This window comes from Saccopteryx leptura, chromosome 2, assembly GCF_036850995.1.
Source record: "Saccopteryx leptura isolate mSacLep1 chromosome 2, mSacLep1_pri_phased_curated, whole genome shotgun sequence".
NCBI classification, from domain to species: Eukaryota; Metazoa; Chordata; class Mammalia; order Chiroptera; family Emballonuridae; genus Saccopteryx; species Saccopteryx leptura.
This window is the reverse complement of record NC_089504.1, coordinates 7,394,621-7,408,299: the sequence shown is the minus strand read 5'-3', so window position 1 is coordinate 7,408,299 and position 13,679 is coordinate 7,394,621. Positions and strand designations below refer to the sequence as shown.

Here is a 13,679-nt window from a genome sequence, read left to right as displayed (position 1 = left end):
GTATCTTTCTGAAGCTGGAAACGGGGAGAGACAGTCAGACAGACTCCCGCATGCGCCCGACCGGGATCCACCCGGCACGCCCACCAGGGGCGAAGCTCTGCCCACCAGGGGGTGATGCTCTGCCCCTCTGGGGGCGTCGCTGTGCCAGACCAGAGCCACTCCAGTGCCTGGGGCAGAGGCCAAGGAGCCATCCCCAGCGCGCCCGGGCCATCTTTGCTCCAATGGAGCCTTGGCTGCGGGAGGGGAAGAGAGAGACAGAGAGGAAGGAGGGGGGGGGTGGAGAAGCAAATGGGCGCTTCTCCTATGTGCCCTGGCCGGGAATCGAACCCGGGTCCCCCGCACGCCAGGCCGACGCTCTACCGCCAACCGGCCAGGGCCGAGGATATTATATTGATACCTACCTTGTATTTCATGATGATTAAATGAGAAAATGATGTGCTTATCACAGCTTGTGGTCCATAGTACATGCTTCAGTGGTGTTAGTGCCTGGTATTTCTTCCAACTCTGTTCAGTGATATCACAGTGGTAGCCGGAAATTGGCCATGGTGAGTTATTTATACACCATCGAAATCAGCAAATGTTACAAATCAGGGTTTTTGGTGTTTTTTTTCTCTTTTGGGAGCTGGTTGTCAAACATTTACGAATTCTTCAAGCCTGTGCAATTGAGATAGGTAGGGATTGAGCTGTACTTTATTGAGAATCAGGTTCCGAGGGGCAGGAGAAGATGAATTTCTAGGCTTGGGGGCAAGTCCCCTGAAGGTACTTGTATTCTGTATCCATGGACTGGATGCTAATTATTTAACATTTATCAATCACTTACCAAGGACTGTCTTGAACAATAAAGACACTGTAAATGTGCTTGCTGGAAGGTAAATTACACAATCTTAAATTCTGGTCACAAACCCTCAGGGAAACTTTTTGAGGTCCTTGTCTTGGGGCCATGGAGGAAGTAGAGTTAGATGCATTTGTATTACCTGGAAAGCATTATTTGAACGGAAATACTTGGCCCTACTTAATGGTTTAAGACTTGGCCTCTAAAGCAGGCCTTGTTGGTTGGGTCATCTCTGACAGGGCAAAACGAATTTAACATCTTTCTACCCGGTTAGTCAGTTTGTGTGGCCTCAATGAGGTGCAAGCTGCGCGTTGCCAAGTCTGTTGCTTAGCACTAGGTAGGGTTTCTCGCAAGCATTAGGCACTGAAATGGGGCGAAAGGACCCATCTTCCTGCCCTCAGAGAACTTACATTTCATTTTGGTCCAGCTTAAATGTCACAACTGACCAAATGTTCCCATTTGTCGGGCTCTTTTGCATTTTATAGTTTTATAAAGTATATAGGTGGGGTGGGGGGAGTGACTTGCCCAAGGGCACACAGCTTGTGGGCTGGACAGCTTCAAGCTTTGCAAACAAGCTGGTGTAAGTCGGGATAGCGGCTTCCGCCCCATCCTGAAAACAGGATGGAGGTGCCGTCTTCCTTCCCCCACGAAGAGAGGTGCCCCAGCCTTGTCCCAGGCCGCAGAACCGGGGATGGATATATTTATGGGTCCCAACATTAACTACAAGGCCTGCACTTTTGGGGACTGCCAACAGCTCTCCGTCGCAGAGAAGGGAAGCCGCTCCGCCACCACGTGATGCATCCTCCCGGGGTCCAGCGCGCAGCCCGGCGAGGCCCCGCCTCTCAGGCCTCCGCGCGCCGTAGCGCGCAAATGTCCCGGGTCGCGCTGGAGAAGGGGAAAGCGGGGGAGGGGAGCACGGCGCGGGGGGCCGGCCTCGTACGTCGCCGCGTTCCTTCCTCCCGCCTCTTCAGCAAGCCCTGTGTCTCCTCGCCGAGGCTCCACCCCCTCGGCCCTGCGCCCCAGCCTATGGCGGAGCGGCGCGAGCCTCTCCGGCTGGGGGCGGGGCATGCGCGCGGGGCCTGGCGCGCCTGCGCCCTGCCGCCCGCCCCTCGCCGCGAGGAGGAGGAGGTGGAGGAGGAGGCGGCTCGGGGAGAACGAGCAGCGAGCTAGAGCGCGGAGCGTGAGTGAAGGAGCCCAGCCGCTCGCTCGCACGCTCGCCCGCCCGCCCGCCCGCCCGCCGCCGCCGCCTCCCCTCCGTAAGCAGGAGCCCGGGCCGGGCCCGGCACGCCGCCCCAGCCCCTCCCTCGTCCGCAGGCCGCGAGGGCAGCGCGCGCGAGCCAGGGGGAGGGAGAGCGAGCGGGCGCTGGGAGGAGGCGGCCGGACCGAGCGAGCGCCCGCGCGTCTGGCGTGAGGGGAAGCCGCTGCCCGCCCCCTTCGCCTTCCCTTCTCTCCCCCTCCCCGCTCCCCCCCCGACCGCGGAGCAGCACCATGTCGGCGCCGGCGGCCAAAGTCAGTAAAAAGGAGCTCAACTCCAACCACGACGGGGCCGACGAGACCTCAGGTGAGGAGCAGGCGAGGCGGGGGCCGGCCCGCGCCGCCATCTTCGCCGCCCGGCCGGCCCGCAGGCCGCCGGCGGGGCGCGGGGGGCGCGGGCGGACGGCTCGGCGCCCTTTTTGTGCGCGCGGGGCCGGGGCCGGGCGGGCGGCGGACGGCGCGGCGGGGCGGGGGCGCCGGGCCTGGGCCGCGCGGGCGGAGGAGACCCCCCCCTTCCTCTCCCCCCTCCCTCGCTCTCCTCCCCCTCCCTCCCTCCCGAGCAGCCTCTCTTTATTGTGCTCCGCCATGATGCCTCGCTCCCATCCGCCGCCGTCGCCGCCACATGGTGCGGCCGGCCGCGGCCCCCGCGCCCGGGCCTCGGCGCGGCTGCCTCGGCGCGGCCGGCCCGCGGGCGGCGCCCCCGGCCCCGCACCTGGAGGCCGGCCCCGGCGCGGCCCGCCGCCTCGATCCCGGGCTGGGTGGGCGCGCGGGGGAGCACGCGGCCGGCCGCGCGCGGGGCCCGGGCCGCCTCGGAGGATGCTCCGGGCGCCCCCCACGTGGGCCGGCCTGCCCCGCGCGCCCGCTCCTTGGGAAGCCTGGCGCGGCGGCCGTGGCGGCGGAGGGGCTTTACAATTGCTTGCCGAAAACCTGCCTTTTCCGGCGAGGCTTTCTCGGCAGGGGGGCTGCGAACCCCGGGATGCTTACCGGAAATGGGCCGCGCGTCCAGGCCCCTGCACGCCCACTTAGCTCGTAGGTTTTGCCGTCTCTGCCGGACAAAAGGGCACCTTTTGCATAGCACTCCCCCCCGTTCCTCTCTTTTCTGTGGCTGGTAGTTTTCTGACTTAATGCTCGGTTCCCTGTGTGCCCCAAGATCGCGTTGGGCCGCATTTGAGATCAGTCCGCCTGAAATTGGGTTGGAGGGGTGAGAAATGTCAGATACGAATCTGGGGGTTCGTTTTTTAAGTAGATAAAGCCGAGTGTTTACGATAGCGGGGCAGTTTTGGGACCCTTCTCTGTCGTAGTAGGCGTGTCTGGTGTTTTAATTGTAGGTACTGTCATTTGCATCTTTCTAAAAAGAGTGATTAAACCATTGAAATCGGTGGTGTCTTGGTTTTTGTTAATTCTTGGGTTATTTTTTGTATTCTGGTTAACAGCTGGTACTAGTGTGTTACAGGTATATAATATAAAGAAGAATCGCTTAAGGTTTTCTGAATTAGGTTTATTCATTTTTTATAATAGAAAGTTTAATAACCGTTCTTTTTTGTAATGTAACTCTCAATCAAAGTGCTGCAAACATTTTGAATAGCCTAGCAGATGGCATGATTTGTGAGTAGTCTTTGAATTAAGTAGTTTGTCAGCTTTGTGCTTGAACACGTGGAGGCCATGCCTTGTAGGCACTATCTTTTGGTTTTACAAGCAGCTAAATGATACAACTTACCAGACAGTGTTAACTTCAGGAAAGCTTGTTAAACGTATTTTCTAAGAAGTATTGAGTTTTATGCACCTTTTTCTTGCAGAAAAAGAACAGCAAGAAGCAATTGAACATATTGATGAAGTACAAAATGAAATAGACAGGTAAAGTTTTTCTCAATCTACTTTGGAGAAGTTTTCTGAAATGTACCTTATGGTCTGTCTGGTCATCTTTGAAACTATGGTCAAATGTGTGTCCACTAAGTAGAGGTGGTTACAAACTATTTGGAAATAAGTGTCAGTGTTATTTTTCAGTGAAATATTTGTCAAAAAAGCTTTTGATGAAAGTACATTGACCTGATAAAGGATTGGGTTTGCTTACAAAGGGTACAAGTTGAATTGTAGCGCATGAATTGTGACAGTTGCACATTATGGCATCATTGTTGCTCTGACTTTCCATTTAAATTTGTTACTTGATTAGCAGTCTTTTTCCTGTTGAGGGAGACAGAATTGCAGTTAGCCTGGTAGTAGAGTAATTGAAGTAAAGATACAGTGTTGCCAAAATTCGTAGTGGGCACTTTGGTTTAAAAACTTGTTGAATACATCGCAGATCAAATTTACATCTTAGTTTTTACTTAAGTTTATAGGTGTAAAAATCTAGATGACATTATTATAAATAGGCACTTTGCATTGTTTTAAAGATAAGTAAATACTCTGTCGTCTCGGCAATTTTTGTATTTGTTAAAGTACTGTCATTGTCAATGTGTATTTTCATTTGCTTCAGACTTAATGAGCAAGCCAGTGAGGAGATTTTGAAAGTAGAACAGAAATATAACAAACTCCGCCAACCATTTTTTCAGAAGAGGTCAGAATTGATCGCCAAAATCCCAAATTTTTGGGTAACAACATTTGTCAACCATCCACAAGGTATGTTATGTCAGAATATTGTTAATTGCATGTGGGGTATCTACTTGTTAAGGTTAAGAGGAACCTTGGTTGAGGATTTAGTCCAAAATGTTGGTTAAACACAGAGGTAGAAACAGGCAGGGGATTGTAATAATGTTTTCTATTTTAAAGAACCTGTATTCTGAGGATTTTCTTTAATTTGTTAAAAAGATAGTGTTAGCTCTGATACTCTGAGCCATTTGGTTTTCAGTTAATAATGTATTTATGAAACCAGAAATGGCCACTAAATTTGGGGAAAATTTTAAAGTACTTTTTATAGGCACTTAAGTTGCTGCTTAATCCTTGTCTTTAACATTCTCTTGACCTATAATTTGCTGGTCTAGTGTCTGCACTGCTTGGGGAAGAGGATGAAGAGGCGCTGCATTATTTGACAAGAGTTGAAGTGACAGAATTTGAAGATATTAAATCAGGTTACAGAATAGATTTTGTGAGTATCAGTAACTCTTGTTTGCTACCATGGAAATGATAGCTCAAGTTTTGGTTAGAAAGAGCTGTTTGTATTGATTTCTAATCTTCTAATCACTTATTATAGTATTTTGATGAAAATCCTTACTTCGAAAATAAAGTTCTCTCCAAAGAATTTCATCTGAATGAGAGTGGTGATCCATCTTCAAAGTCCACTGAAATCAAATGGAAATCTGGAAAGGTATTTGAATAATTATTGGGGGAAACTGTTTTGTATATTTTGGTTTAGTTGAATCATTTACTAATTTTTGGCTCTTTGATAGTGTTTTTTTGCAAATTCTTAAAATATTTCAAAAAAAGAACTTTAGTGTGTTCAAGTCAAACAGTGAATGTTCTTAAAGAAATGGACTAGTTTTTAGATGGTTTCAATTGGTGACCAAGCTCTTTAAATGGCATGCAGATTTCCAAAATCCCATTTATAGGTGTATTTTCTTAGCGTGTGTATATTTAATTTTACTTGTTTTAGAAAGAGGAGAAGGGAGAGAGAGAGAAACATTGATTAGTGATTATACTTACGCTTTAATTTGTTGATTCTAGTAAGTGCTGTGCCCGGGGCTTAAACCCACAACTTTGGTGTTTGGGGATGATGCTCTAACCACCTGAGCTATCTAGCTGGGGGCATATTTTACTTAATTTTTTATGTGTTTTATTTATTTACTTAGTGAGAGGCTTGGAGGCAGAGACAGACTGCCATATGCACCTGGACTGGGATCCACCTGGCAAGCCCACTAGGGGGCGATGCTCTGCCCATGTGGGGCTGCTGCTCCATTGCTGTTATTTCAGTGCTGAGACAAGGCCATGGAGCCATCCTCAATGCCCAGGGCCAAATTGCTCAAATCATTTGAGGCTGCGGAACAGAGGATGGGGAAGGGGAGAGGTGGAGAAGTAGATGGGTGCTTTTCCTGTGTGCCCTTACTGGGAATTGAACACAGGACTCACACATGCTGGTCTGACACTGCTGCTGAGCCAAACCTGACAGGGCCAGGGCCATATTTTAAATTACACTTTCAGACTGGTTGTTAAAAGTAGAACTAATTTTATGAAAAAGCCAAGTTTAGATGGTACCTTTCTAGGAAAAGTTTGTCATAAAAACTTGGAACAGTCTTTGTAGGTTTAGAATTCTAGGGAGTATAGGTATAAAGAGCCTATATCAAAAATTCTTCCATTTCCATTTAGGATTTGACGAAACGTTCAAGTCAAACGCAGAATAAAGCCAGCAGAAAGAGACAGCATGAGGAACCAGAGAGCTTCTTTACCTGGTTTACTGACCATTCTGATGCAGGTGCTGATGAATTAGGAGAAGTCATCAAAGATGATATTTGGCCAAATCCATTACAGTACTACTTGGTAAGTTGAAAATGTTTTGTTTTGTTTTTTGTATTTTTCTGAAGTTGGAAATGGGGAGGCAGTCAGACAGACTCCCGCATGCACCCTACCGGGATCCACCTGGCATGCCCACCAGGGGGCGATGCTCTGCCCATCTGGGGCGCCTCTCCGCTGTGACCAGAGCCACCCCAGCACCCTAGGCAGAGGCCATGGAGCCATCCTCAGCGCCCAGGCCATCCCCTGCTCCAGTGGAGCCCCAGCTGCGGGAGGGGTGGAGAAGCAGATGGGCGCCTCTCCTGTATGCCGTGGCCGGGATTTGAACCTGGGACTCCTGCACGCCAGACCAATGCTCCACCACTGAGCCAACCAGCCAGGGCCGAGAAATTTCTTTTTTAATTCAAAGTTACATTTGTTAGAAAATTCTCCTTTTTTTATTTTTAATGTACTGTGTTGACATGACCAGTGACCCACTCAGTGTACTCCCCCTGCCCTTGACAATGACTTCTTAATGTAATTTGGGTTTTGTTTTTTTTTAGGTTCCTGACATGGATGATGAAGAAGGGGAAGGAGAAGAAGATGATGATGATGATGAAGAAGAAGAAGGGTTGGAAGATATTGATGAAGAAGGGGATGAGGATGAAGGTGAAGAAGATGAAGATGATGATGAGGGGGAGGAAGGAGAGGTAAAAGAAAATTTGGTGAAGTCCGGAAAGATAATCTTTATAGAATTCACCATGTTACTTTGGAGGTTATACATCTTTTAAGATGGAACTGACTCAGTATCTAATTATCTTATAGAAAAGATAAGCTATTTTGTTGCCCAATATTGAAAGAGTTGGTTTTTTTATTTCTTGATTTTTTTGAGAGAAAAGCATTGATTTGTTGTTCCACTTATTCATGCCTTAATCGGTTGATTCTTGTATGTGCCCTGACTGGGGATTAAAGCCAAAACTTAGGTATTTTGGGATGATACTTCAACCAACTGATCTACTTGGCCAGGGCCATTGAAAGAAATTTTGATAAGTATCAGCGATTTAACTAGGTGTCTTTTGTGGTTGTGTCTTTTGTGGTTGTGTTTTTTGTTGTGTGGGGTTTTTTTTGTTGTTTTTGTATTTTTCTGAAGTGAGAAGTGGGGGGCTTCAGACAGACAGGCTCCCACATGCGCCCAACCAGAATCCACCAGGGAGCGAAGCTCAGCCCATCTGGGGCATTGTTCTGCTGCAAATGGGGCCATTCTAGCGCCTGAGGCAGAGGCCATGGAGCCATCCTCAGTGCCCTGGCCAACTTTGCTCCCATGGAGCCTTGGCTGTGGGAGAGGAAGAGAGAGATACAGTAGAGAGAGAAAGGAGAGGGGGAAGGGTGGAGAAGCAGATGGGCGCTTCTCCTGTGTGTTCTGGCTGGGAATTGAACCCGAGACTTTTACATGCTGGGCCGATGCTCTACTACTTAGCCAGCCGTCCAGGGCCGTGGTTTTTGTTTTTTATTTTTTTGTAATTTTTTTTTTTTTTTTTCCTGAAGCTGGAAACGGGGAGAGACAGTCAGACAGACTCCCGCATGCGCCCCACCGGGATCCACCTGGCACGCCCACCAGGGGTGACGCTCTGCCCCTCTGGGGCGTCACTCTGCCGCTACCAGAGCCACTCTAGCGCCTGGGGCAGAGGCCAAGGAGCCATCCCCAGCGCCCGGGCCATCTTTGCTCCAATGGAGCCTTGGCTGCGAGAGGGGAAGAGAGAGACAGAGAGGAAGGGGGGGGGGGTGGAGAAGCAAATGGGCGCTTCTCCTGTGTGCCCTGGCCGGGAATCGAACCTGGGTCCCCTGCACGGCAGGCTGACGCTCTACCGCTGAGCCAACCGGCCAGGGCCGTGGTTTTGTTTTTTAAAGTGGCCAGTTACACATTTTTTTTACCTTTTGTGTGTGTGTGTGTGTTGAGGGGTTTAGATTTTATTGATATTTAGAGTAGAGAGATAGAAGGTGGGGTGGGACACATCAACTCGTAGTTGCTTCTTGTATATGCCTTGACCGGGCAAGACCAGGGTTTGGAACTGGTGACCTCAGCCTTCCAGGTGAACACTTGATCCACTGCGCCTCCATATGTCAGCTGTGTTTAGTTTTTATGACAACTCCATCTTGTCCTTACCTAACCAGTCCTTAGTGAACTTGATAGGGATAATGCAGCTGGTCAAATTCTGAGACATCTCCCAAATAACAACTTTGCACTTTAATTATTTAAAAATTTTTGAGAGATTTTAGAGAGGAAGAAAAAGTAAGAAAGAAATAAGAAACAAGAATATAGAGCTTGACCTGTGGTGGTGCAGTGGATAAAACGTTGACCTGGAACACTGAGGTCGCGGTTCAAAACCCTGGGCTTGCCCAGTCGAGGCACACATGGGAGTTGATACTTCCTGCTCCTCCCTGCCCCTAAATGAAAACAACAAAAACCAGACAGGAATATAAATCTGTTTCTGTGTGTGCCGACCAAGGGATCAAACTGGCAACCTCGGAGCTTCAGGACAAAGCCTAACTAACTGAGCCATCCGGCCAGCACTGATTACTTGCTTTAGACACACTAAAATTCTTACAGTCAGATTGGATTTTGGTTTGGATAATTTGGTCTAGAAGACATGCAGCTATTTGGTTAGTGCTAATAAGTTAAATTGTCTGAAATAACATCACTGGCATAGTTTGTGATATATAGGCTCATAAAATTAGATGTTCTAGTAGCATGTCCTATTCTGTGGAATCCATTATAGTGCCTGTGAATGTTGGGGAATGACTTTAGAATTAACTTGAAAGGAGTAACCCTAACTGCCCACTTTTTCTTACAGGAAGATGAAGGAGAAGATGACTAATGGAACACTGATGGATTCCAACCCCCTTTTTTAATTTTCTCCAGTCCCTGGGAGCAAGTTGCAGTCTTTTTTTTTTTTTTTTTCCCCTCTTGTGCTCAGTCGCCCTGTTTTTGAGGTCTCTTTTCTCTCTTTTACACACCATGGTTCTCACCTTATTTGGGGAAGGGAATGTACCTTAAGCGAATACAGTGGGAAAAGAATCTCTGCCACTTTCTGTTCCAAATTCATTTTTATCCCTTCCTGTCTCAACAAAAACTTCATAAAATCAACACCACCGTGCTCTGTGGGAAAAAAGAAAAACCTTCTGCTCCCTTAGCTCTGCTGGAAGCTGGAGGGTGCTAGGCCCCTGTGTAGTAGTGCATAGAATTCTAGCTTTTTTCCTCCTTTCTCTGTATATTGGGCTCAGAGATTACACTGTGTCTCTATGTGAATATGGACAGTTAGCATTTACCAACATGTATCTGTCTACTTTCTCTTGTTTAAAAAAAGAAAAAAAAACTAAAAAAATGGGGGGGGGGTTATAGAAGGTCAGCAAAGGGTGGGTTTGAGATGTTTGGGTGGGTTAAGTGGGCATTTTGACAACATGGCTTCTCCTTTGGCATGTTTAATTGTGATGTTTAACGGACATCCTTGCAGTTTAAGATGACACTTTTAAAATAAAATTCTCTCCTAATGATGACTTGAGCCCTGCCACTCGATGGGAGAATCAGCAGAACCTGTAGGATCTTATTCAGAATTGACATTGCTCTATTGTAATTTTGTTCCTGTTTATTTTTAAATTTTCTTTTTGTTTCACTGGAAAGGAAAGATGATGCTCAGTTTTAAACGTTCAAAGTGTACAAGTTGCTTTGTTACAATAAAACTAAATGTGTACACAAAGGGTTTGATGCTTTTCTCTCAGTACAGATTTCAAGTTTGACTTGTGTAACATATTGTCAAACTTGGTTAGCCTAACTCCATATTTTTTGATACGCACTTTGCAGGATGACCTCAGGGCTATGTAGACTGAGTAAAGGGATTTGAATCAATGTATTAATGTCTCCATAGCTGGGAAACATCATGAGTACAATTTACTATCAATTTTAAATCATTTGGGATACCAGATTGCTCAAAACTCAGTTCTGAGTATGTTGTACCCTTTATTTTGTATTTGAAATTGGCATTTAAAAAAAATGGGTCTGTATTTACCTGGATAGAACAATAGTGCCTGCCACCACCATCAGACAGACCTGGTGCTCTACTGCCGAGTTACACAATGGGGCTATTGCTGGCGAGTCTCTATTGGCACTATAAAATGGCCGAGAAGACAGGCTCAGAGTAAGAAACTCGTATTGGTGGTTAAGAAACTCAGGAGTACTTTTGTTTCTAAGTACCAGCTATTTAGTGTATTGTTCTCAAATAAGACCCTTCTGTGCGATTCTGGGCGAGATGTGGGACTGTGCTCCGTCTGCTCAATGCCACTGTGCAGGGAACAACATTTTGAGAAGCTACCTAATGCCTAAGCTTTTTAATGCTGTAAAATATAGTAGCTGAAATTAAATGCCACTTAACTTTCTCAGAGATGGATTAATGGACAGCCTGGTCAGATTCAAAGCTCTTTGATGTATAAAACTTTATAAACGGAACTATCCCATCAATAGGCAAAGTGTAATGGAAACCTATCTAGATGGATAGTATGTAATTTCTGCACAGGTCTCTGTTTAGTAAATACATCACTGTATACTGGTCAGGAATCTTGCTCCAATAAAGGAACATAAAGATTTTTTTTTGACTGGGGTCATTGTCCTTGTCTTGTAGAGAAGTGTTTCTTGATTTTGGGTATAGATGGTGAGTTTTTGTTTTGTTGTGTTCATCGTTATGGGAAAGTGTGGGAAGTCTTAAGTATAGCACAGGTAATGTACACCAAAAGGTATACATAAGACATACAAAATACTCTTATAAGTGAAACAGTAAGTTCCTGAGGGGGGGAAAATCACTTGAGTTAATACACACTGAAGAAGCCTGTGATTATTATTTCACAAAGTTACAGCTTGCCAAAGTGGTTTTTATGTGCTGGTGAGATCCTGGCACTGTTAGGTTATAGGTCACCTGAGATAAGTTATTTTTTTAATTGATTTTAGAGGGTAATTTGTTCCACTTATTTATACATTCATTGATTGATTCTTGTATTGTGCCCTAGTGGATCAAACCTGCAACTTGGTGTATTAAGACAGTGCTCTAACCAACTGAGCTACCCATCCAGGGCCGAAATAGGATTTTATGCGATTTTACTTTGGGAATGTGGTAAAAGATAATATTTTTCTAAAAGTAATTTCCTTCTAACTAATGAGATGACCCTTCAGATCCTCCCCCCTGTGCCCGCAAATCTTGCAAGAGTGCTGGCTAGGCTGTGAAAACAAAGTGGCAACCTTTATATGCTGGGAAGTGGTTACAGAGTAGCTAGTGTGTGTTGTGAACTCCCAATTACAAGGGGAGTTCTGAGGCTGGCCCTTGGGCAAGTATATATTGGAAAATGCTAGATGAATGGCTCAAAGCTCCTTTGATACAAGGATATTTAAAAAGATGAGCAAATAGCTGTTTAATTTGGGACAAGGACATCCTCTTTCCAAGCTGTAATATGCTCAGTTTATGAGGGTAACTTATAGTGAATTCGGGCATAACAGACAGTAGCTTGTTACGTCTTTAATTTCAAAATCTTAAGGGTGTTCTATTTTAGATTCTCTCTTCAGTTGAAAGTAACATTGGTTTCTCCAATGATGTCCTGGCTTCTAAAAGATTGAGCTATTCCCTGACCTTTATGACAGGCCCTTAGTAGTTCACCCAACTCTGGCTCTAAATTGGAGTTTAGCCTGACCTGTGGTGGCACAGTGGATAGAAGTGTTGACCTGGAATGCTGAGATCACTGGTTCGAAACCCTGGGCTTGCCTAGTGAAGTCACACAAAAGAAGCAACTACTATGAATTGATGCTTCTGATGCCTCCTCACTCTCCCCTCTCTTGTCTCTAAAATCAATAAATATAATCTTTAAAAAAATAAGATGTAGTCTGACCTGTGGTGGCGCAGTGGATAAAGCGTCAACCTGGAAACGCTGAGGTTGCCGGTTCAAAAACCTGGGCATTCCTGGTCAAGGCACATAAGGGAGTTAATGCTTCCTGCTCCTCCCCCCTTCTCTCTCTCTCTCTCTCTAATGAATGAATAAAATCTTTAAAAAAAAAAAAAAAAAGATGTAAAGGATCCACCGAGTACTAGGATGTCTTGGGCTGACATTTGCTTTACATCTGGCCACATAAGTTAGTTGTTTGGATATAAAACGTATGAGTTTTTTGATTCGGGAATTTGGGGTACCTTTTGGGCTTCAGAGGGTTCCCTGACCTGAATTGGTCTGGAAGTCTTTATCATTACTGCTTTTTAACACAAGTGGTTTCATGGTTTCAACTTGGTCCCAGAAAGAGATTTGGGTTCTCTGCCCTTTTCAATTTCTCTATGAACTCTGGCTATTAATGAAATTCTGTTACACATGTTAAAGACTGCGGGTTTTATGATTAGAACAGGAATAGGACTTTTTAAAAGGAGGGTGTGTGCCAACTTCATTAGTTGGTGGCATTGTGTGTTCAGATACTACCCAAGGAAGGCAAATGTAAATGTAGATGAATTGATGTTAGCAAAGCCAAGAATAAAGAGTATAGAAAGGGGGTCCCAGCCAGGTGGTACCTCAGTTGGTTCAAGTGTTGTCCCAAACACCAAGGTTACAGATTCAATATGCATCAGGGCACATAAAAGAATAGATGTGACCAGTCATTTCCCATGAGTCGGTTCCTAGTGCTGGATGGAATCATGGGAGAAGAGAAGTTCTATTTCCGTTGGAGAGCTGAGGGGCTGTGATATGAACTTGTGACTGTTGGTGCCCATCTTGCTTCCTTAAAGGCAAAGCTCACCTGAGCGACAGTAGCACAGAGGGAAGATAAGGGTAAGCCAAGAGGTCAGAAGAGGAGACTCCTGACATCAATGAGCACCTAACACCCAGTGGTCTAATAAGAATTTCAAGATACTACTTGACAACATGACATTTTTAAGTGAATACCTAAAATTCCTAATTGGAAATTGAAATAGTCATGAAGAATAAAAAGGAATATAAAGACTTGTAAAAAAAAAAAAAGACCACTAAATAAGTGGAACGACAAATTGATGTTTCCAAAATCAATTTGTCAATTCACTTATTTAATGGTCGTTTTTTATATGTGCCCTGACCAGGAAAAGGAAAGATACTTCCTTATATACCCTGCTAGGAATTTAGGTTC

At 46.0% G+C, this 13,679-nt stretch overlaps 1 protein-coding gene across 2 annotated transcripts; it reads left to right on the top strand.

Annotated features, from left to right (window-relative positions):
- The first annotated feature begins 1,925 nt into the window (after window positions 1-1,925).
- SET (SET nuclear proto-oncogene) lies at window positions 1,926-10,260 on the top strand. 2 transcript variants are annotated; one of them, XM_066366953.1, is made up of 8 exons: window positions 1,926-2,393; window positions 3,883-3,940; window positions 4,560-4,702; window positions 5,065-5,168; window positions 5,274-5,387; window positions 6,383-6,553; window positions 7,069-7,215; window positions 9,358-10,260. In XM_066366953.1, exons 1-8 carry the CDS (start codon window positions 2,321-2,323, stop codon window positions 9,379-9,381), a joined length of 834 nt encoding a protein of 277 aa, XP_066223050.1. In that variant the 5' UTR covers window positions 1,926-2,320; the 3' UTR covers window positions 9,382-10,260. The 2 variants fall into 2 exon arrangements, with proteins under 2 accessions (XP_066223050.1, XP_066223051.1); XM_066366954.1 differs by lacking the exon at window positions 1,926-2,393 and adding an exon at window positions 2,708-3,115.
- The last annotated feature ends 3,419 nt before the right edge of the window (window positions 10,261-13,679 follow it).